Source organism: Moschus berezovskii, chromosome 19 (genome assembly GCF_049115385.1).
Source record: "Moschus berezovskii isolate FMDL1 chromosome 19, NW_MosBer_1.0, whole genome shotgun sequence".
NCBI lineage: Eukaryota > Metazoa > Chordata > Mammalia > Artiodactyla > Moschidae > Moschus > Moschus berezovskii.
This window is the reverse complement of record NC_142478.1, coordinates 73,089,375-73,110,682: the sequence shown is the minus strand read 5'-3', so window position 1 is coordinate 73,110,682 and position 21,308 is coordinate 73,089,375. Positions and strand designations below refer to the sequence as shown.

General features: G+C 48.3%; 2 protein-coding genes across 3 annotated transcripts in view; both read right to left on the bottom strand.

The window, feature by feature from the left end:
• LIMK2 (LIM domain kinase 2) overlaps nt 1-4,656 on the bottom strand; it is a 52,467-nt gene extending 47,811 nt beyond the window's left edge. Inside the window, exon 1 of the mRNA XM_055405534.2 lies at nt 4,494-4,656. Coding sequence (XP_055261509.1) covers nt 4,494-4,509 — 16 coding nt within the window. The 5' untranslated portion in view covers nt 4,510-4,656. The remainder of the gene's footprint in view (nt 1-4,493) is intronic.
• Nucleotides 4,657-8,432: 3,776 nt separating this feature from the next.
• Nucleotides 8,433-21,308, bottom strand: part of RNF185 (ring finger protein 185) — a 30,977-nt gene continuing 18,101 nt past the window's right edge. For both annotated transcript variants that reach the window (XM_055404659.2, XM_055404660.2), the window contains exons 3-7: nt 20,844-20,862; nt 18,677-18,789; nt 17,173-17,227; nt 12,673-12,790; nt 8,433-10,825 (exon numbers count right to left, since the gene is read on the bottom strand). In XM_055404659.2, coding sequence (XP_055260634.2) covers nt 10,728-10,825; nt 12,673-12,790; nt 17,173-17,227; nt 18,677-18,789; nt 20,844-20,862 — 403 coding nt within the window. In that variant the 3' untranslated portion in view covers nt 8,433-10,727. The remainder of the gene's footprint in view (nt 10,826-12,672; nt 12,791-17,172; nt 17,228-18,676; nt 18,790-20,843; nt 20,863-21,308) is intronic.

Here is a 21,308-nt window from a genome sequence, read left to right as displayed (position 1 = left end):
GGGACAGACCAGGTGCTGGGGGCAGGGCAAGCTTGGTAGAGGAGTAAGATATTTGGTAGAGACACAAACAAGACAGGTGGTTCTTGCAGCTTTGGGGCACTCAGGTTCTCACTTCCAACAAGTTTACTTAGCTGTGAATGAGTGGGCATTTTCTTATCTGGGGAAGGGCTACAAATTGGTGAACCTGGTTAACCTGGAGGAGGAAATGGAAACCCACTCCAGTATTCTTGCCTGGACAATTCCATGGACAGAGGAGTCTGGCGGGATACAGTCCATGGGGTCTCAAAGAGTTGGACATGACTTGAGCGACTAAAAACTAAAAATCAAAAATAAGGATTCCATGAAATAAGGACTAGTATTGTTTCCATTGTACTGAAAATGAAACGGAAATGGTCCATTAGCAAATGTTAGAGCTGGAATTAGACCACAGGGTCTGCTAACTCCAAAGTCTATGTCTTTAACTATATTCTAGACTTTCTTTCCTGGAAAAATAAATCATGGCCAGAAAGATCTGACCAAACAGAATCCCAGGATGGATGTTCAAGGTTTATTTTAATAGAATCAAGCAATGGTTTTATGTTTAGCTACTGCTGGATGTGAATGAATAGGTAAGAGAGTCTAATTCTTGCTACTGTATAAAGAAAGGTCAAAAGTGGGAAAGAACAGACTTGTAAGAGACTTGTACAGTTCCCCATCCTCTCCATGAAACGCCAAAGTGATACCTGGGGGTGGACCCCACCCCTCCCTAGTATGTCTGAGCCTGAGCTCCCTGCCTCAGTTTGCACTGATCAGAAGCCAGCCCTGGCCTAAAACCAGCCTAGCTTCCAGAAAAGGCAGACAACCCACCAGGAATGTGGAAAGCCTAACAGTTGGGTTTCTATTCTATGATGGGTTTCTATTCAGCTTTAAAACTTTGTGGTCTTCTTGGACCCTACCCCATCCCATATCCAGAGCCATTCGTGTCACCCTGCCCTGACCATGACAAAAGGCATTTCCTCTGGTTGGTGCCTCCTTCCCCATTCCTATCACTAACAAGCTCAGCTCAGGGCCCAAAGTACCCTACTCCAGACTGGTGCTCTTCCTCACCCTTGTCCAATTCATTGTGCCCACCAAAAACAGACTGATAGTCTAAACATAAAATACCCACATCATGCCACTAAACCTATGGTCTCTACTGCAGACCAGAAAATTCTACAAGCCTGGCCTTAAACCCTCCACAGTCTGGCTTCGCCCAACTTCTCAGCCTTACATTCCACTTCCTACGACTCCCACACCTTCCAATCTTTGTCTCCACTGCACATATCAAGTCACCACCCCTTTTGAAGATCTTGAAACTCACTAGCCTTTGCAATTGTACTCCCACAGTTTCTCCCTTACCAGGATATCAACCTGCTAAATCCCATCCCCTTTCTTTAACCTACCTGCTGCTGCTGCTAAGTCGCTTCAGTCGTGTCCGACTCTGTGCAACCCCACAGACAGCAGTCTACCTAAGATTTCTCAAATCTTACCCTCAAGTATTCCCCGAACAAATCCAATAGCCACTCTGGACACCATGCTGTTCTTCAAACATGCCAAGCACATTCCTGGCTCAAGGTCTTAGCTCCTTTTCTTGTATTCCTTGTCTAAAATCTTCTTCCCCCAGATGCATTTCTCTGCTCAGATGGCTTTACCCACAGAGGTTCCCATGACCTCCCACGGCACCTATGCCCTTATCATACAAACTTCATTTCTCGTCCGAGCAGTTACCCCTGACATATGATATTCACATACTTACTTACTGTCTATCTCTCACCACCAGAACATACACTTCATGAGGGAAGGGATTTGATCTGTCTTGCTCTGTGCTGAATCCCCCAGGCCTAGAAGTGTTTGGTATACAACAGGAACTTAATATATATTTGTGGGATGAATGAATGAATAAAGTTCTCCTTCACCTTTGAAATTCCCTAGTGTTATCACCTGAAAGCTTCCCTGGTGGCTCAGATAATAAAAGAATCTGCCTCCATTGTAGGAGATGCAAGTTCCATCCCTGGATCAGAAAGATCCCCTGGAGAAGGGAATGGCTACTCACTCCAGTATTCTTGCTGGAAAATCCCATGGACAGAGGAGCCTAGCAGGCTACAGTCCATGGGGTCACAAAGAGTTGGACATGACTGAGCAAATAATACACACACACAAAATGTTGTCACCTACAGGACTCATAATAGCTTGTCTTGATTTATTTTTTCCTTAATTACTCTAAACACTGAATTTCTCAAAGGTACAAACCACATATTATTCATTTCCACAAATATTTACTAAGGGCCTACTGTGTGCCAGACCCCGTACACCTCAAGGACTTTGGACTATTGGAAAGACCACTGGAGAGGTCAAAGGTTAGTCCTGGCTCTACCACTAGTTGAGTGACCCTAGACAAATCCATCTTTCTCCCTGGGCCTCAGTTTCTTTACATGTAAAATGAGGAGAGTTACATTATCTCCAGCATCTGTAACATTTGGACCCAGCCCAGTGCCTTAGACATCAGAGATACTTAGCAAATATTTGATTTCTTTGTTGCTGATTCTCCTGTTACACAGGAATCTGAGTTGTCTTGGAACACAGTTCAGACATAACAAGTAAAAGTTTAAGTTCCATTTCTTTCTCTGACTCCATGGGCAACTTCATTCTAGTGTTTGTGATATAGAGAGGATGATGCACCAAATTTGAAGCTGGAAAATATGAATTCTGACCACTGCCATTTACTTGGCTTTGGAACCTTGAACAAGCAATTTCTGAACCTTAGTCTCCTCTCCCATAAAACAGCCATATTGACCTTCTCATAGCTCTTCAAAGGTACCACATGCCTTCCTGCCTCAGGGCCTTTTTATGTTCCCTCTGCCTGGAAAGTTCTTTGCCCTTTCTTAGCTGGACTAACTTCTACTTATCTTCAGGGCTCAGTATAAACTTGCTTTTTAAAGGAATGTATTCCCTATCCACTCCACTTGCCCCTGGTGCAATCTTACTGCAATTATCTCAACTGCTCACCTCAGTTATTACAGCATTTATCTCAACTGTCACCTCATTTATTTACTGTTCATCTCTAGGAGTGTAAGCAACACAAAGGTAAGAACTGTGTCGGTTTTGTTTATATTTCTCAGCGCTTGGCTAAGTGCGTGGTCCAGAAGTATCCAATAAATATTTTTATGGAAGAATGTACAAACTAATGCATCCAGAGGCATTAATACCTCCAGAAAGCTTTTCGGTTCCTTCAGAGAAAGAGCCAATAAACATTACTGCACTCTAAGATCTTTCACAAGTTCTTGAGAATCAAGGTTCAAGACAGGGAACCGACATTACCTAGAGGTTAGAAAAAAAAATTAGAAATCATTTGAGATAAAGAAACTCTGGAAGCTAAAAAAAAAAAAAAAAGTAAAACAGGAAGAGACAGGCAGCATGTCTACCCCTAGCCCTCTTTCTCCAGAAGCCTGTTATCAAGAATAAGGGAAAAATGCCATGCTCCCATGGTGAGGAAGTGACCCATTGGTGGCCTGCTCCTTGTATTCAGGATGGAGGAAGTGACTGTCCACAGGCTGAAAGCCAGGAAGCGGGGGCAGATATCCAGGACAGTCTCCCCTCTCCACTATTCCCTCCTGCCAGCTCTAGAAAGCTTCTGGATGCTGACCCTGGTCGACCTAGGGGCTCGGCCACCCACACAGGTGGCTGGGAAACAGTAAGGTCCTCGTGCTGGGGGACAGACAAGGAGGGCAGGAAGCTGCAGGGTGGTGTGAGGTGCTGGGGAGGGGACTGCAGGCCCAGCCAACCTAACCCTGAAGCTCCCCTTCCCCCTTAGATACTTCCTTTGAGGAGGTGTTGGCCCACATTCCTCTCTGCTCTCAGAGGGACCCCGCGAGGGCCCCGGGGCGGGGGCCTACTTGCCCCGGGAAGACGCACTCTCTCCCTACTCTCAGTTCCTAAACCCCCAAGGAGCCCACACTGCTTACTTCCTGCAAAGAATCCCAACGCCCAGGAGACCGACCGCAACATACCCGCCAGAAGCCTTGGATCCCATGGGGAAAGCCACACTCTCCGCAATTTTCCACAGAAAACCCATTACCCGGGGTAGCTCTCCATTCCCTCAGAACTGCCCCCAAACTCTGAGGTTGCCGTACTCTCCATGCTCCCTCAAACCCCTCACTCCAAGGAAACCCGGTCTCCTCAGCTTCCACAGTTTCAATTTGAGGACCTGCAGCCGCCAGGGCCACAGAAAAAGATGCTCCCCGGCATCCCCCGGCATCCCCCGCCAGGGACCTCAGCTCGCGGGAAACCGACCCACTCCGCGAGCCCCCCACTTCGCGCGCGCCCTCTTCCCCGCCCCCCACATCCTCCGAGTCTCGGGGGAGCGCCGCGCTCACTCGCCGAATTACCCCCCTGAGGAGCGGGGACCACACAGACCGAAACCCCAGCTCCCCTCAGGCGCCCCGAGCCCAGGACAGGACGGCGCGGGCCTTTCTTACCCGCCTGGGCCGCCATGGTCCCGGAGGCGCGGAAACGAGGAGGAAGAGACCGCTGCCACACCACCTCCACGAAGCTCCAGCCGCCACCTCCGGCGCGGGAGGACCTCAGCCCCGGGCGCCAGCGGGGTGCGCCGCCTACGGCGCCCGCGGAGGACCAAACCCGCACCTGGCACGGGGGCCCGCCCGCCGACGCCCCGCCCAGCCGAGGCCAGGCCCCGCCCAGCCGAGGCCAGGCCCCGCCCAGCCGAGGCCAGGCCCCGCCCCCTCGGCTCCGGCTCTATGGCAGCCCTAGCGCCCCCTAGCGCTGGAGGCGCCCGCCTTGGGTGCCCGAGCTGGTGAGGGCGATTCAGAGCAGGCCCGAGATCTCAACCCAGAGGACCCTCTACCCATTTTACGGATGAAGAAAACAGGGCTACAGGGTCAAGTTTGACTACCTCAAAATGAGCTGAGCTGGAATGGGAACACAGGCTCTTAATCTCCAGTTCAAAGCTCCTTTCAGTAGAGTATTTGGAATCAAGAATATGAATCTGGAGAAACCAGGTTTACCCCTCAAATAGCTTTGGGAAGGGTGGTGGAGGGTGAGCTTTTCTTAGAAGCTTCCGGCTCAGAGAAGTCACTTGTCTGTGCCACTAGAAGCAAGCTCACACTAAGTGGCAGATCCTTAGCAGGTCAAGTATGTATATAAATGACTCCGGAACACCAGATCTTCCAATGGAAATATACCTGTGGTCTGTATTTACCCTTTTCGGACTCCTCTTTGTAGAGAAGAGTCCTGGACCAGGATTTAGGGCAGCAGACTGGTTTCTGGCAGCCACTACCTGGCTGATGGCCTTGAGAACCACTTCCCTCACTGGATTTGGTTCCCTGTGTGATTTTAGGGTTGACCACATCAGCTGGTCCCTGAAGTCCTTCCTGTCTGATTCTCTTGTGCTGGGTCTTTCCTTAGATCAGATTTAGGTCATGAGAAAGTGTACAAATGACCAGGAGGGGACAGGAAGGGGGCCCAAGGAAATGAATCAGGACACTCCCACCAAGGACGAAGTTCAACCCAGCTGACTCCAGTCCCAGCGAAGGTGAGCATGGAGTAGGCAAAGACGAGCACAGTTCTCTTCCCTGCTGCCCTGACCATGTAGTCCAAACCAGATACAGGTCAGATGGGCCGCTGATGTCCTGAGTGTGAAGAAAGTGCTGAGGGGCAGTGGGGGAGATGTGCCTGACTTCTGTTAGTTCCTGGGAACCCTCTTCAGCAGCTGGCTTTAGTGTCTGAGGCAATCTCTGCTCTGATATAGTAAAGACGAAAACTGTGTGTTGCGTTAAAGTGATGATCGGGATATCCAGGGAACTCTCCTGACAAGCCACCTCAGGGCTAGACAAAAGGCGCGGGACTTTTATTTGTCCTGCACATGGAAGAGGTTACAGTGTATTTCCCAGACACCCAGACACTGGCAGCCTTGGAGTCAAGACCCCCGGAGGCTTTCCTTCTGCCTCTGCCCCACAGGAAGGTGCCCAGGCCTGTTTCATCCCTTCCCTCACTCTCTCTCACTTCTTTCCCATCTCCAGCCTCATGGTCCTCACCCACTGGGAGTGAGGGGGTAAACAACTCCCCCCCGATGCCCCCTGGGGAGCTGAGGGGACTCTGAGAAACACAAGTTAAAATGTACAGGAAGAGAACAGCAGTCTACAGAAACGATATAACCCAGAGAAAGCTTTTCAACTTGGACACAAAGAACATTTCAAAAGCACTGATGAACTCAAAGGGAGTTCTGGAGGGCAGAAAAGGCCTGTGTGTGCAGGGAGAAGTCCCCCTGTGTTTCTGGTACCAAGTCAACTGTCCAGTTTGACTACATGACCATGGCTTGGTCAGTCCTTGAGGCCAGATACTGCTCACTGACTCACAATCAACTCTCTGGGCCGACAGAAATGGAAACCTGGGCCCTGACACCACCTTAAGGGTCAAGCTCTGCCATCCTGAGGGAACTGGTCTCCTGGTCAACAGCCAGACACCCTCAGTGTCACTTCCACGTGCTTCAAACCAAGTCAGTATAGGGCCCCGAATCTCCTCTCCCTGAGTCATCCTACCTAAAATGGATTGATGAATCGCCCAAAGTTATGCTTCTGTCACCTCTCTGCTCAAAGACCCGTAATAGCTCCCCACTGCCTACAAAATAACAGCCAAACCAGGCCCTCACGAGGTAACCACATCTCACGCTATAGCCTTCTCTTCCTACTCCCATCACTCCAGGACTCTGCTTTTTCCTGAATGCATCCTGCCCGAGCACCATTCTGCCATTCCTACAGCCACCAGCTGTGTCCACTGACCCCACTGTTCCCCGTGTTCTCTGTAGTTTTGTTGTCTCATTCTGCCAGAAGTGCAATTTTGTTTCTAAACTCTTAACACATTGTTATTTTCAATTATATCATTTTGCAACCCCTGTGAACTAATCTAAATCTGCACTGTCCAGTGTGGTAGCCACTAGCCATATGTGGCTATTTAAAATTGAGATGGAAAAAATTCAGTTCTTCGGGCCACTAACCACATTTCAGGAGCCTGACAGCCACCCGTAGCTAGCGATTGCTGTGTTGCACAGTGCAGACAGAGAACATCTCCACAACTGTCAAAATCCTATTCCATGGTGCTGTTCTAGACAGTGCCCAGGAAAGGCCGCTAACATCATTACGTGTCTCCTGATATGATGCAGCAAGTATACACTACCAGTTATGACACAAGTCTTACAAAACAAACAAAAAGCCTGAATCTGGCCAAGTCTCTAGACTTAACAATCAACTTACAGGAAATACAAGAGTAAGAAGACTTGGTTAATTCTACAGTGATGCAAACAGCAAAAGTGAAGCTGTGGGAAACTAAACAGGACAAATGAATTGGTTTCCTTAACAGATAAACAGCAAGGGAAAGAAAAGAGATGGAAAAGGATCATACAGATATAATAGAGACTCGGACATCCAATACCAATGTATGGGTCTCTTTTGGATCTCAACACAAACAGACTGAAAGAAAAAGTTATGAAGACAACTAGGAAGATTTGAACAATGATTGGATACATGATATTAAGGTAGTACCACTGATTTTTAAAGGTACATGAAAAGTATTTTGGTTAGTTTTAAAAATCATTATGGAGATGCACACTGAAATACTTAGTTGATGGGATATGACCAGAATTTGCTTCCAGTGTTCCAGCAGGACAAATGAATTGGAGAGAACAGTGTGAGAGTGGGGTAGAGTAAGACTGGACCTGTGTCGATGGTTACTGGGGCTGGAAGACTGGCCTACGGAGGCTTTACTGTCCTGCTCTTCTGTGTCTTGTTTCCTCTTGCTGGGTTTATGAACTCCTAGAGCTCCCTTATCTTTGCATTTTCTACTATATCTTGACACTATTCAACTTGCTAACTGTGAGGTCAAAGTTTAAGAGGGTGAAGAGAGCTCCTTTCAGAGGGATGACCTGCAGCTCTGATGTGCTGGGGAGCCTGAGGCTGGGCCAGGTTTGTAATCCCACCGTCTTCCAAGGGACCTCACAGAGCAGCATGGCCCCTGCTCAAGGTGGAGAGCATGGCTGGAGGACAAGACAGCCTGTCTTGTCAAGGAACATGGAGAGACATGCTGACACTCAACAACCCGATTTTCCTCAAGGCTCTTTCGGGCCACAAGCTAGGCTCCATGGTGGCAGCCTGCAAGCTTCAGATTTCCATACACTTATCAGAACAGGGTCTGCCTGCCAGACAGGTCACAACTTGGGTGGGGCTGTCTATGAAACCAGGCCTCCAACCTAAGCTTCTCATTTCTAATTATTCACGGGTGTTTGAAGACTTTCATCCTCAGTTTAACATTCCTGAGGACGCAAAGGTGCTCTGAAGAGGCCAGACCAGTGTGATGAGTCCCCAACCCATACCCCCATTCCCCTGACACAGAAACTCCACAGCTCAGTTATGTAAAACCATTTGTTTAATTCTAAATCAAATCACTTTCACAACAGTGAAAATTAGTGACTGGTCAAGGTGTACCCCTGTACACGGTGTTGTTTTCTGATAGGTGGCAGGAGGGGCTGGGGACCAAGAACATAGAAACACACGAAAGAAAGGAAAACTGCCTCGGCAGAGAGGCGACGTGGTGAGCCTGCGGGGGGCATTGGAGAGGGCTCCCTGTCGGGGCTAGGCGAGCAGTCCCAAGTCGGCTCTCCTGCCCCAGCTCCTGGCAGAGGGCGAGTGGGGACCTGCAAGGTTCAAGATTAGCACAGGGCCAACCTGGCTTTGCTAACAGGCTAACAGGTTCCTGGGATGCCTTTGCTGGTGGAGCTCTCCTGGGCTCACCCCACTTCGTGGAAGGGTCCACATTATTTGTCTTCCTACCTGCAACCCTTCTTTCTTTGACCTTTCTTCTGCAGACCCATTTCTGTTGGAGCCATCCAACTGAAGTCCTCTTGCCCATCACTAGGTGGGGCCATCGCACTGAGAAACTTCAGGGGCCCTCACACTTTGGGGATTTCCAGAGGTGATAAAAAGAGCACTCTTCCATGGGCGCCCAGAGAATGTTTAAAATCCATCAGGCACACTGTAAAGCAGGTGGCTTATTCCTACCAAATGGGTTCGGTAAACGAACCACCTATTCAATACTTGTGTTTTGTCGGTTTGAACACTGAGCTCTGGCTCCGAAAGGGGGAAGGGGGCTGCAGTGGAGAGGGCAGAGGGCCTCCCTCATCTTCCTCCAGGTCTCGGCTTCCACAGGCTATGCAGAGCCGTATCCAGAACAAACACTAGGTGGGGCTCTCAACTGGGGTAAACCCAGCAGCAGTGTGGACCGGTGAAGGGACAGAGAGCCCCAGAGTAAATCCACCCCACCCTCCCCCACCCTGAGGGTCTCTCCTGTAAGAGACTAGATTTCTAGGAAGATGCCAGACTGGCAGAGCGGGAACCGTCCCACCAGGTAACTGGCCTGCTGCCGGCACCACACTTCCTCAATCAGATTCAGAGGAAGAAGCTTTTGAGACTGAAAATCAAATCAAGGGCTGGGGAGGAATGGCTTCCCCGGACGTCTCCAAGGGAAGGTTTCCATGGGAAGACCGCATCCTCTCATCATGCTGAGGCTCCTGGTCTCTGCGCCCGGCTCCACAAAACACCAGGGGCTGTAGCTCTGGAGTCCCGTGCTTCCCTGGTTTTAGCACATACACGGAAGGTCTTGGAGCCACACCAAAATCAGAGTCACATGCTGGTCTCCCCGTCCCTGCCTCTTCATTAAGGACAATCTGGCTTCTGAGGAAGGTGGTCTTCAACATGCTGCTGGTATGACTCAACACAACCCCCAGTCTCCTCTGGGGGGTCTGGGACAGGACGCACCCAGAGCTTCTGTAGCCTTGGGGATGGCTGCTTGTTCAGTCCTCTCTGCATCCGAGCTCGGAACACCACCTGAGTCCCACAGCAGATCTCTCCTAAGATGTAGTCGGTCCCGGGCTCGGCCATCGCCTGGGTTGGTGCCCCCGGGCAGCAGGCAGATGTGCACAGTTCTGGAGGGTAAGGTGATGGGCAACCACATGTCTCTGCGGGTAATCAATGTCAGGAAATCAGGAGGTCATTCAGGCCACTCTGGAGCCAAGGACATTGAACAAGGCCCAGAGGCAATAAATCTTTGGGTCTCTGGTGAGTTCATGGATCAACACCAGCTCCAGCTGTTGCAATTAGGATCTTAATAGAACAGCAATTTCACACATCTCTGCTGAGGAGGAAGAGGAGGAAACAGGACAGAACAGCACTGGGATGCGGCAGAGGAACCTCTCTGTTCGAGAGTCCCACTGACTTCAGAGGCCACTCACCAAGGGGTATTTAAAGATATGGAAGAAAGTTTCCATGTTGGGTTTATCCCTTTGTCTTTGTAATGTCAACTTCGGGTGAAACTGAACAGTTACTCTTCTCCTGCTTCTCCCCTCTGTGGAGTCAGGACCTGCTGAGCTGGCTGGAACAGGATTTCATGGTGTAACCAGTGAGAGACCGACTCGATGCCAAAGCCTGAGGTTACAGAAGGGTGTTTACAGCAGTGGCCAGACTCCAGGGTCCTCAACAGCTGGTCTTGAGTCCCAAAGCTCTGATGGAGAGGCAAGACTCCTTGATATGTTGCTAACCCCACTGATTCCAGGGGTCGGGATTAGCCAGGAAGTCAAACATCAAGAGTGGGGGTGGCGTGTCACCGGTCCAGAGGCCCTGCCGTGGATGTGGGCCGGGAGCCCAGCATTAGGCAATCAATAGCCAGAACATGATCATCAGGGCCACAAACAGGAAGAGGCGTGAGAGGAACTGCTCGTCCACGTACTGGGGTGTTCCTGGGACAGCTGGAGGGACACGAAGGAGGGGAGAGGCTGTGAGAATGCTGCAGCTGTGCACACTGCCCACTGGGGTCGGAAGTCCAGAGCATCAACCTTCGTCTCTTTAAACAGAATCCTGCTACACTAAAAATATTTCCAATCCCAAATAATATCAGACAAAACAAAATTAGAATTATTTTTAAAATGTGGAATCATGTAACAGTGAGGATAAAAGTCTCCAGTTGATCCTAAGAGGGTTTTTGCCTGCAGGTGCACATAAAATAGGAAAGTCGTGGCAGAAGAAAAGAAAAGCAAAGCTCCTATCTGTTAAGTGTCTTATGTGTGCTGTTTAGCAGACACATTACGGCCTGGTGGGCATTTTCATCCCAATTTGTGTAACAAGAACTGAAGCACAGGTGTGAGGGGACCTTCCCAACATCTCGAGGTCCATGAGCTGGTGGAGACCGCGCAGCTGTGCTCTCAGCCTCTGCACACCGCCTCCCGAGTCACGGAGTCTCCGGGTTCCGGCACTGGTGAGTCAGGAGGGGTTTCAGGGAGCCCTGTGTGGGGTGTCTTCCTTTTTCAGAGGCAAGAACTAGAGCCCAGACAGACAAGATGACCTGTCTCCCTCAGTGCACAGCAAACTCGGGGCAGAAGCAGGCTGAGAAGCTGGGCCTCCACTCCTCTCCACTCTGAGAAAAGCTACTATGCAGAGCTGCTCCTCCTCCTGCCTGTGGGAGAATCTCCATCCCAGATGGGCAAACTGTATCCAACACGACAGGGAAAAGCGTCTGTGACTGGGGCAGGGGGATGAAGTGGTCCGAGGTCAGCCTGGCTGTGAACTGTGTGCACCTGGGAAACCCTGGGCGAGGCTGGATGGAAGCATGCTACCAGGCAGGTGCCTGCTCCTTCCCAGCATCCTGACCGGCTCCTAGGGAGCAGAACACACCCGGCACTTTGGGATCTCTTTCCTCTGGTAAAAGAGCAGATGAAGAGGAGAAACTTCTGGGGTGGATGAAGTCAGGAAGGGCAGTCCCCAGATTGTGTGGTGCTGCGCTCCTCCCCAGTGAGGCGCTCAGGCAGGCTGGCAGGCAACAAAGACTCATCAATTGTCTGCCATGTGCCAAGAACCAGGGTGGAGACAAGAGAAGAATGGACCGCTCAGGAGAGGCGACTGTCCTGAGAGCGTGAGCTCCTGGTCCGGAACCATGCGTTGTGCCCTGCACACTGGTGGCCCTGGTGAGCACAGGCAGCATTCAGTGGCCTCTGCAGCCCCAGGGTCAGGATCCAGGCCCGGGCATCAGACTGTAACAGAGCCCAGGGCATTTACCTCGCCACCCTGCCCTACACTGAACGAGCTGGCACTTGAGCTGGCTGAAGGGAGAAAGGCAGAAGCAGGTGGCAGACCCAGGCAAGTTCCCATGTGTGTCCTGGGGGAAACTGGCCAGAGATGCTAGAGAATCGAGAGGTCCTGACTCCATGCAGCCTTCCTGCCATTCCTGCCTGCAACAGTCAAAGGTGAGGGGTACGTGCCCAGGACGATCCTTCTACTCAGCTGGTACACTTTATCCCTTTCCACTTTAGGGGCATGGCAAATATCTTGGGAACCACTACTGAGTGTTTTCTGATTTGTAAAATGGAGCTGACTGCACCCCTGTCCCACAGGCTCACTGTGAGGACCCCGAGTTTATGACGGAAAGCACTCTGAACACGCCTAACACTTGGCAAGTGTGCAATGTCATGACCAGGACTACCAGTAATCTGAAAAGAGTTCAGTGCATTTTGAAAAGCCTGATTATCCATGTAGTAACATACATATTGGGCAATTCCAAGGAGTCCTTGGAAGCAAAATTACCAAGAGAACAGGGTCTTACCTGGAGGAGGCCGCCCATCATTTATGTTAAATGCTGTGGCAAATATGCCAAAGGGAAAGGCCCCAATTCCAAAAGACATCTGGAAGCCACCATCTCCAAATCCAAACCCTTGGAATCCCTGCGTGGAAGAGACGCAATTCAGAACCAGCATGTTTCTCCCGTATCTGTCACATGCCCCTTACATACGTGTGGCACCTCCCGCCCTCTTTTCCTCCCGTCTCAACCCCAAAACGGAGGAGCTCTGCTCGTCTGCCCTTCCAGGTGGCCCAGCCAAGGAGCCATGAGCGCCAGAAAGGACCGCCTCCGCCCGAGCAGAGCTCGCTGCTGATGCGCGTGAGGGCTCCCAGAGCCCCAGGGGTTCCTTCCCAGAGGCCCACACTGGGACTGGCCAGAAAACTCTTCATGCTTCCCAACAGCTGGAGCGGCAATAACCCCTATGCCCAATTACAAAGGAGCACAGAACAAGCTACACACTATCTACAACAGCAATAGAAAGTGGAGCCGTAACTGGCCAACAATGGAGACCGCAATCAAAATGGCCACACCCCCTCCCGAAGGACATCACGATGACTGTGGAGGAACACAGAAAGACTCTTGTGACAAGTCACCAGATAAGACTGTTTCGACACCATGATCACAAGTACAAGACAAGATGTACAAAGGTGGAAAAGATATGGGTAAGTGTTTTCCCTCAAATTTTTCTTGTAATATTGTCACAGAGAATTTTAAAACTTCGAAACACTTTCTCTCCTGATTATAAAAGTAATATATGCTTGCTATGAGAAATAAATGACATAGAAAGTCAGAGGTCTCCTTGTTCACCCTCTACTTCGTAACTCCTGCCTGCACTGATCACTGTCAGCAGTCTGGTATCGTCCTCAGCTCTTTTCTCTATGATGTGTTCTACACGGCATCATCTTTCACATGAAAAGATCCAGCAGGAACTGCAATACTGTAAGCATGTTAGCTCCTATTTTCTAAGGGCCAACTTTGTGCTGGGCACCAAGTGAAGCACTGGGACACTCAAATCACATTAATTCTTATATCAGCATCACCTACGTTCACAGATGACCACACCAAGGCTCAAAGGTGAAACAACCTGATTAAGGTAACACAGCTGGTAAGGGGTAGAGTTTAGATCTGAAACTACATCAATACAATCTAGAAATCCATGTTCTTTTCTTTTTTAATATTTATTTGGCTGTACCAGGTCTGCGCTAGTTGTGGCATGTGGGATCCAGTTCCCTGACTAGGGATGGAACCTGGGCGCCCTGCCTTGTGAGCTCAGAGTTTTAGCCACTGAACCACCAGCGAAGTCCCAAGGCATATTGTTTTTCTTTTAATTTTATTTTTTTGGCAGCACTGAGCAGCATTTGGGATCTTAGTTTCCCGACCAGGGATCGATCCTGAGCCCCCTGTAATGGAAGTGCAGAGTCTTAACCATGTGGACCCCCCTTCCCCCGCCATGTTCTTAATTATTGTGCACATCTTAAAAAAACTCTCCTCTGCATCCGTGGGTATATCCTTAGAACAAATGATTTAAAAATAATTTTAATAAGAAAAACTGTTGGGCTAACTGCTCTCCACAAAGAGCTGACCGGCTGCACTTTTGAGTCTTTCGAAGGTCATGGAAGTGGCCGCCCCCATCCCTGCTGAGTGTAGCCTGGCACCAGCTCTGAACTTCCTGCTGGGCCGCACTACCTATAAAGCCTAACAGCCGATTTTGATAAGATGTACAGGGAAGGAAAACAACTGGTTTCCATCTCCTTGGTACAGAAAAGCCTCCGACTCAGAACCAGCCTGGTGGAGTCTCAGGGCTCCTGGGATCAGGGCTGCCTTACCTAGAAAGGTGCAACTGTTTCATCAGGAACCACCACCTCATTCAGGGCCAGCCCAAGGACTAACCCTCCAGCCCCACTTCCAGCAACACCTGTGTAACCCCACAAGTCCTCGTATGTGGTGGGCTTCTGTTCCTGGGGCAGAGGACGCAAAGCCTGCCTGGCAGCTGTGAGTGGGCGGTGGTCAACGTCAGAGGTGCATTGCAGTTTTCACAGCCAAGGCCTCTGCCTTCCTGGGGCCTTGGATTACTGTGTTAGGAGCAATGCTCTGCTGGGAACCAAAGGCTGGGACGGTTAACGTGGGGTCATCTGGTAGTCAAGAGCCAGGACTTCAATACAAGCCTGGTCTAGCTTTCAGCTTTGTTTGTGTGGCCCTGGACAAGTCACTTCACAAGCCTCAGTTTCCTCTTTTGTTCAGTGGGTTGACTTAAGATTTAAATAAGATCATACGTATAAAGCCTTAACATATAGTTCTTTGCATATAATAATCATTTATCAAGTGTTCACTGCTGTTATTAAGATCCTCAATCTGAAAGCAACTAAAAGGTCCTTCAGTGAAAAAAAACAAATTATAATGCATCAAAATTCAATGAAATAAGTATTTTTTATTATTATTAAAACTAATAAAGAGGACACTAAGAACATCATGGAAAATATTGTCAAAATTAAATTTTAGCATTGGTAATCAGCTATACCCCAATACAAAATAAAAAATTTAAAATTAAAAAAACATTTTCTTGAAGAAGAAAGCAGAATGCTAATGGCTACATAAAAATACACACACACAAGCACACAGACGAAGAGAAGATGGGGAAATGAAATATACTTGTTTTGTGCAGATTTTTAATCCAGTAACTTTGCTTCTGAGAATTTATCCCAGTAATCGTGAACATGCAAACATTTATAAATTCACCAGAGGGGGAATTCTCTGGTGGTCCAGGAGTTAGGACTCGGTGCTTTCACTGCCGAGGGCCTGAGTTCAATCCCTGGTTGGGGAACTAAGATCCTGCAAGCTGGCTGTGCAGTGTGGCCAAAACAACCAATTCATCAGAGTATTTTTTAAATATAAAAAACAAAAGGAAGCAGTTAGATATCCATTCAATCCAAAGGATTAAATAAATTACGTTAAGTCCATCTGAACACTTAAACGGCCATTACGTAAAATATTACTGATGCAAAATCTCAAGATACATTATTACAAATCTCTCCCTCTCTGAGGATATTTCTCATTGTATTATGCCTTGTTTTATTGTGCTTCACAGACACTGTGTTTTTTACAAATGGAAGGTTATGGCAACCCTGCATTAAGTAAGTTTATAGGCACCATTTTTCCAACATCATTTGTTCGATTTTTCATATTTTGCTAATTCTTGCAGTAATCCAGACTTGTTCATTATTATATTTGTTACGGTGATCTATGATCAGTGATCTTTGGTGTTACCACTACGACTTGCTAAAGGTTCAGATGATAGCATTTTTTAGCAATAAAGTATTTCTTTTTTCTTTTTTTTTTGAGAGCAAATTTTATTTTCTTTTTGGAACATGTAACTGACTATCATTGTGTTTTTTCACAAGCAGAATGGGCTTGGTTGTGCCTGCCTGGCAGCTGGTTTTCACCACTCCCATATACCAGGGGACAGGAAAACATTTATAAAAGAGGAACAGTACACACTGAACTCAGGACTCTATATTCATTCTAGGTAGTTTTACACATTGAACTATCTTTGTATATTAACTTACAATGCCATTAATGTCTTCCCTCTTTCACACACTGAAGTGCTTTATTATTCTAACCCATAGTGAAGTGAAAGTCACTCAGTCATGTCTAACTCTTTGTGATCCCAAGGACTGTAGCCTGCCAGGCTCCTCTGTCCATGGAATTCTCCAGGCAAGAATACCGGAGTGGGTTGCCACCTCCTTCTCCAGGGGATCTTCCCAACCCAGGAACCGAACCCAAGTCGTATTTCTTAATTGAGGTATGTACTTTTTTTGGCCATAACTTAATTTACTGTCTAAAAATTATGTCTACTTAATACACGTTTAACAGACTATGGTGTAAACATAACTTTTATATGCACTGGGAACACCAGAAAAACTGTGTGGCTTGCTTTACTGTGAAACTCACTTTACTGTGGCAGTCTGGAACTGAACCTGAAATATCTCCCAGGGCTGCCTATGAACTCCATAGACGCAGGGATCTTTAGTATGTTCACTATGTACATCACCAGTGCCTAGATTGATGCCCAGCATACAGAAGGCATTAAATAAAATTTTAAAAAGAAACATTAAAAAAATTTTAATTTAAAAAGAAAAAATAAAATTTTAAAAGAAGGTTACAAAACAGGAGCCAAATGCCATAAAATAAAAATATATGTATACAAACAGATCTATCTGTAAAAGATACACACACACACACACAAATAAATCTATAAAGTTTATGCACACAGATTACAGAAAAATAGAAAAGAAAACAGACCAAAATGTTTCCAATGGTTACCTCTGGATGGTGTAATTTTAAGTTATTTTCTCCCCTCTTTTCCTTTCTGTATTTTGCAAATTTTCCTTTACTTTTGTAATCAAGGAGAAAAAGTTTAGGGCCAAGAGGGAAACTTCTAAAGTCAGGGGCTCATTTCAAGAAGGTTTGTTTTAGAATTTTCCTTACCCCTCTGTTCTCCGGTTCTGGCCTCTGTCCTTGAGGACGGGGAGGGGTCTTCTCTCTAAAGCAGAAATGGTGTACAGTCAGTCCATTAGGAAAGGCTTTGATCTGCTTCCTGAGTGGGGGAGCCCTTCACCAATAAGGTCAAGGCCAGGGCCCCTTTTCATGCCCTGCACATGAACCAATGCCAAGTCAGATCAACTATCAACTCTGTGCTGCCTACACTTGCCTTTCCCTAGTGTGCAGAAAGCCAGAGAAAATCCACTTGCTACAAGATGCTCATCAGATTGCTCCTGGCTTACTCCTCTAGTAGAGAGCTGGACCCAGACTGGTTATGACTGCCAGTGGGTCACTGTGTCAAAAACCCAAACTCCAAACTGGAACAGAAGATGGCCTGTCAGCAGAGAGGGCTGAGATTCAGGGTCTCTCTGTTCCGCCCCATCACCATCAGCCTTACCTCCCACTACCCCTGGGCAAGAATTCTACACTGTTCTTCCGCCTCTGGGTCCCGGCCCCTTCTATCACTCACCCTACAAATACTGGGCTGAGGGCTTATTACCCATCAGGCAGTAGGCTATGACAGACCCTACTTCTGAGGTGCTTGTGGATTAAAGGGGCCTGTAGACAATCACACTACCGTGTAGAAGGGACTTCTTTAATGGAGGTGCCAACTAAATGGAGCGGGGCACAAGCAACTAATGTGGGGAGGAAAGGTGGCTTCAAGGAGGAGGTGACTTTAGGGCTGCTCATTAAAGATGGAGAATTTAGAGGAGGAGCGGGGAGGTGAGCAGGACCGACAGGGCAGAAAAGGCAAAGGGACAATAAATACAAAGGCTCATGAAGGTGAAAGGGTAAGTGTGTCCCATAAGGGAGGGCCAATGTGTCTGGGTACAGGGTATGCTGGAGTGGGGCGGAAGGTTAAGAGATGCTGCAAGAGTTTGGGGGAAGAGAGAGAGAGAGAGAGAGAGTGTGTGTGTGTGTCTACGTGTGTGCCTCTGTGTGAGTGTGTGATGCAGGAAGAGTGTGTGTGTGTGTGCGCGCGCGTGCATGCACCACACCATGAAGGCTCTCAATACCTTTGTCTGTAGCATGCCAGACCTGCTCATGCCTCCACCTCCAGACATCTCAGACCCCAGAAAGTCTCCCAACCCCACTTCCTCCCCCTGACTCTCTACATCACTGTCACAGCCACCGCCCTCCCTGCAGACCCTCCAGCTGGACACCCTGCTTCCCAGGCTCCCTCACAGCACTCTGCACACCTGAGGTGGTGGAGTCCGGCGTGCTGCCCAGCACACAACCTGCCCACGAGCAGGTGCTCAGAGCACGTCTGTGTCACAGCCCAGCAAGTGGCAACCTGGCTCCGCTCCCCTCCTGGCTGACTCCCATCTGGATCCCAAGCGTGTGGAAACTGAGGGTCTCTAAGCACCTACTAAAGGGTGGGGGTGAGGGGTGCTGAATGGAAGTGAGTTTGTGTCCATGGGCAGCAGTAAGAGGGGCCCCATGGACTCACCTGGGGTCCTGCTGCCCAGTGCTGCCCCTGCCATAGAGCGGGATAACCTTGTCACGGCTGATGCCAGCTTTGCAAACTGGACACACCTGTCTGTTAGGTCTCGTCTCCAACCACTGCAAGCAGGAGAGAAAAGTGCATGAAGGGCGCAAAGCCACCAGGGTGGTTCGTCAGAGCCAGAAGCGGGGCTGCAGGGACGGAGGCCTCACACTGGAAACATGAGCACCAGCAAGGAACATCTCAAGGAACCCAAGTCTCTCATCCTGCACCTGGCACTTGATAAATATTTACTAGTGGTGCAATCAAAATTGCCTTTAAATGCCATCATAATTAAACAGGCTTTTTAATGCTTCATTCTCTCACGGGGCTTCCCAGCAGGAAGAAACTTCAGGCCTGGAGCTGTGTCAACAGGTCTGACAGACCTAGTCTCAGGTTAGGCTGCAGATATAACAAGGGCTTCCCAGGTGTCACAGTGGTAAAGAATCCACCTGCCAAGCAGGAGATGTAGGTTTGATCCCTGGGTGGGGAAGATACTCCGAGAAGAAAATGGCAACCCACTCCAGTATTCTTGCCTGGGAAATGCCACAGACAGAGGAGCCTGGCAGGCTACAGTCCATGGAGTTGCAAAGAATCAGACATAACTGAGCATGTACATGTAAGTATAACAAACCTTTTTTTTTTTTTTTTTCGGTCATGCCGTGTGTTATGCAGGATCTCAATTTCCCGACCAGGGATTGAATCCCCACCCCTTGCCTTGGGAGCACAGAGTCTTAACCATCGGACCCCAGGGAAGTCCCAATATAACAAACTTTAAATCTCCACCTCCCCCAACAGATCAATTATATGATCCTGACATTCATATTTTCCTGATTCTTGTTTTTACAACATTTCCACGACAACTATGTACTTTAGTCATCAGTATCAAGACATAAATTGACCATTTTCTGGTTATTTACTATGTGCTAAGGATAGATTTTTCTTATTATCTAAATTTGCTTAGTGTCTTTTTATGCACTTTCATTGATTTTTGCATTCAACTACTTCTTTTAAAATTAAAAACAACAATCCCGTTTTGAGTTTTCTAGGTCCTTTCCCTGGCTGTATTAAAACAATTTTAATTTTCTCAAAAACAAAATTAAAATAAAAATATATTACATTAGTGTCTTTGTAGACAATAGATACTTATTTATAATTTCTCTCTCTATATATATACACACACACACTCAATATTTATCTTAAAGCATAAATTGTACCTTTAGACACAGTGATCTATAGTCTATCACATAAATGTGAATCTAGGCCTTCAGGGCAAGGAGAACATGGCATCTGATGACTTTACATCCTACTGCCTTAGTTTTACTGTCAAAAGCATGAAAATGTGCTACGTGCTCTCTATCCATTTAGAACAGACATGCTCTACCAGGTTCCACTGGGGTCAGAAGGTACAGCCCGGAAACGCAGTGGAAAGCCCTCTCACCTCCTCTACTTCTCCCATTCGGATTCTGAGGCTCCAGCAGTCCGGAACTTCTAACCTCCCCCTACATTCCCAAGCCACCTACGAGTACAGGGCTTGACTGCCAACAACCATGGAGACTGTCAGCCAGCAGCGATTATTCACAGCCAGCCATCAATGCCAGGCCCCACTCTGTCCCACCAGGCAGGCGCCTGGGTCTTGGAGAAGACTTACTAACTGGTTTTCATAATAATCAAATGCTGGGAAAACAGACTTTTTCCCTCTCATAGAAGTTCTCCACTGAGACCAAAAGAGTTCTCCCCTTCCTAGTATTTTCAAGGGCTTTAGGGCTATAAAGACTGTTGATATGATGGGAGGTACTTTTTATAGAAGCACAATCTCAACAATAAAATCTAACCTACTATCACATCCATCCTGATTTACACATGAGGGAATGAGACCCAGAGAGGAGCAGCTTACCAAAGCCACAAAGGCCACTGGCAGCAGAGTCAGGAGCATCCCACCTGGGACGCCACTGACCTCTTGCTTCTCAAGTGGCTGTCAGCAGGCAGGTGTATACAGAGGGATGGGGGGAACGCAGGCAAATGAGCCCACAAGCAGGGGAGATTGCAGCTGTTGACAGCAGTCTCCTGAGACCAGGGGTGTCTTGTGCAACCACAGCTGATGAAAGACAAAGTAAAATGAAATGCATCTTACCTGATGTAAACACGGCCAACTGCAAGAGTCCCCAGGGCAACCATTCATCAAGGAGAAAGAGAAAGGGGGAAAGGTTAAAAAATAATTTTGTTAACAGAAACACTGGGTAAGGCGGGAGCAGAAAAAGGGGCAACACGATTGAACCGTGGAGCACTGCAACCCACTGAGAGCCTGTGGGGACTGCTGGTATCAGAAGCTAGGAAAGACTGAGCTGAAGCCGCAGAGAATGGGAAGCAATGGAGACAAGACCCAAGTCTCCACCCTCGGAGTCCCACTACTTAGGAAGATGCCCAGGCTCCAGACCATTCCAAAACCAGCTTCCCTACAAATCGACCTTTGGGGGGTTACGACCTCTGAAGGAAACCAACAAAAGCTAAGGGTCCCCTGTGCAGGGCATTCTTGGGGGCGTCCTCACACACATGCACATGTGTCCTATTCTAGACTCAACTTCAGTGGGCTCACAGC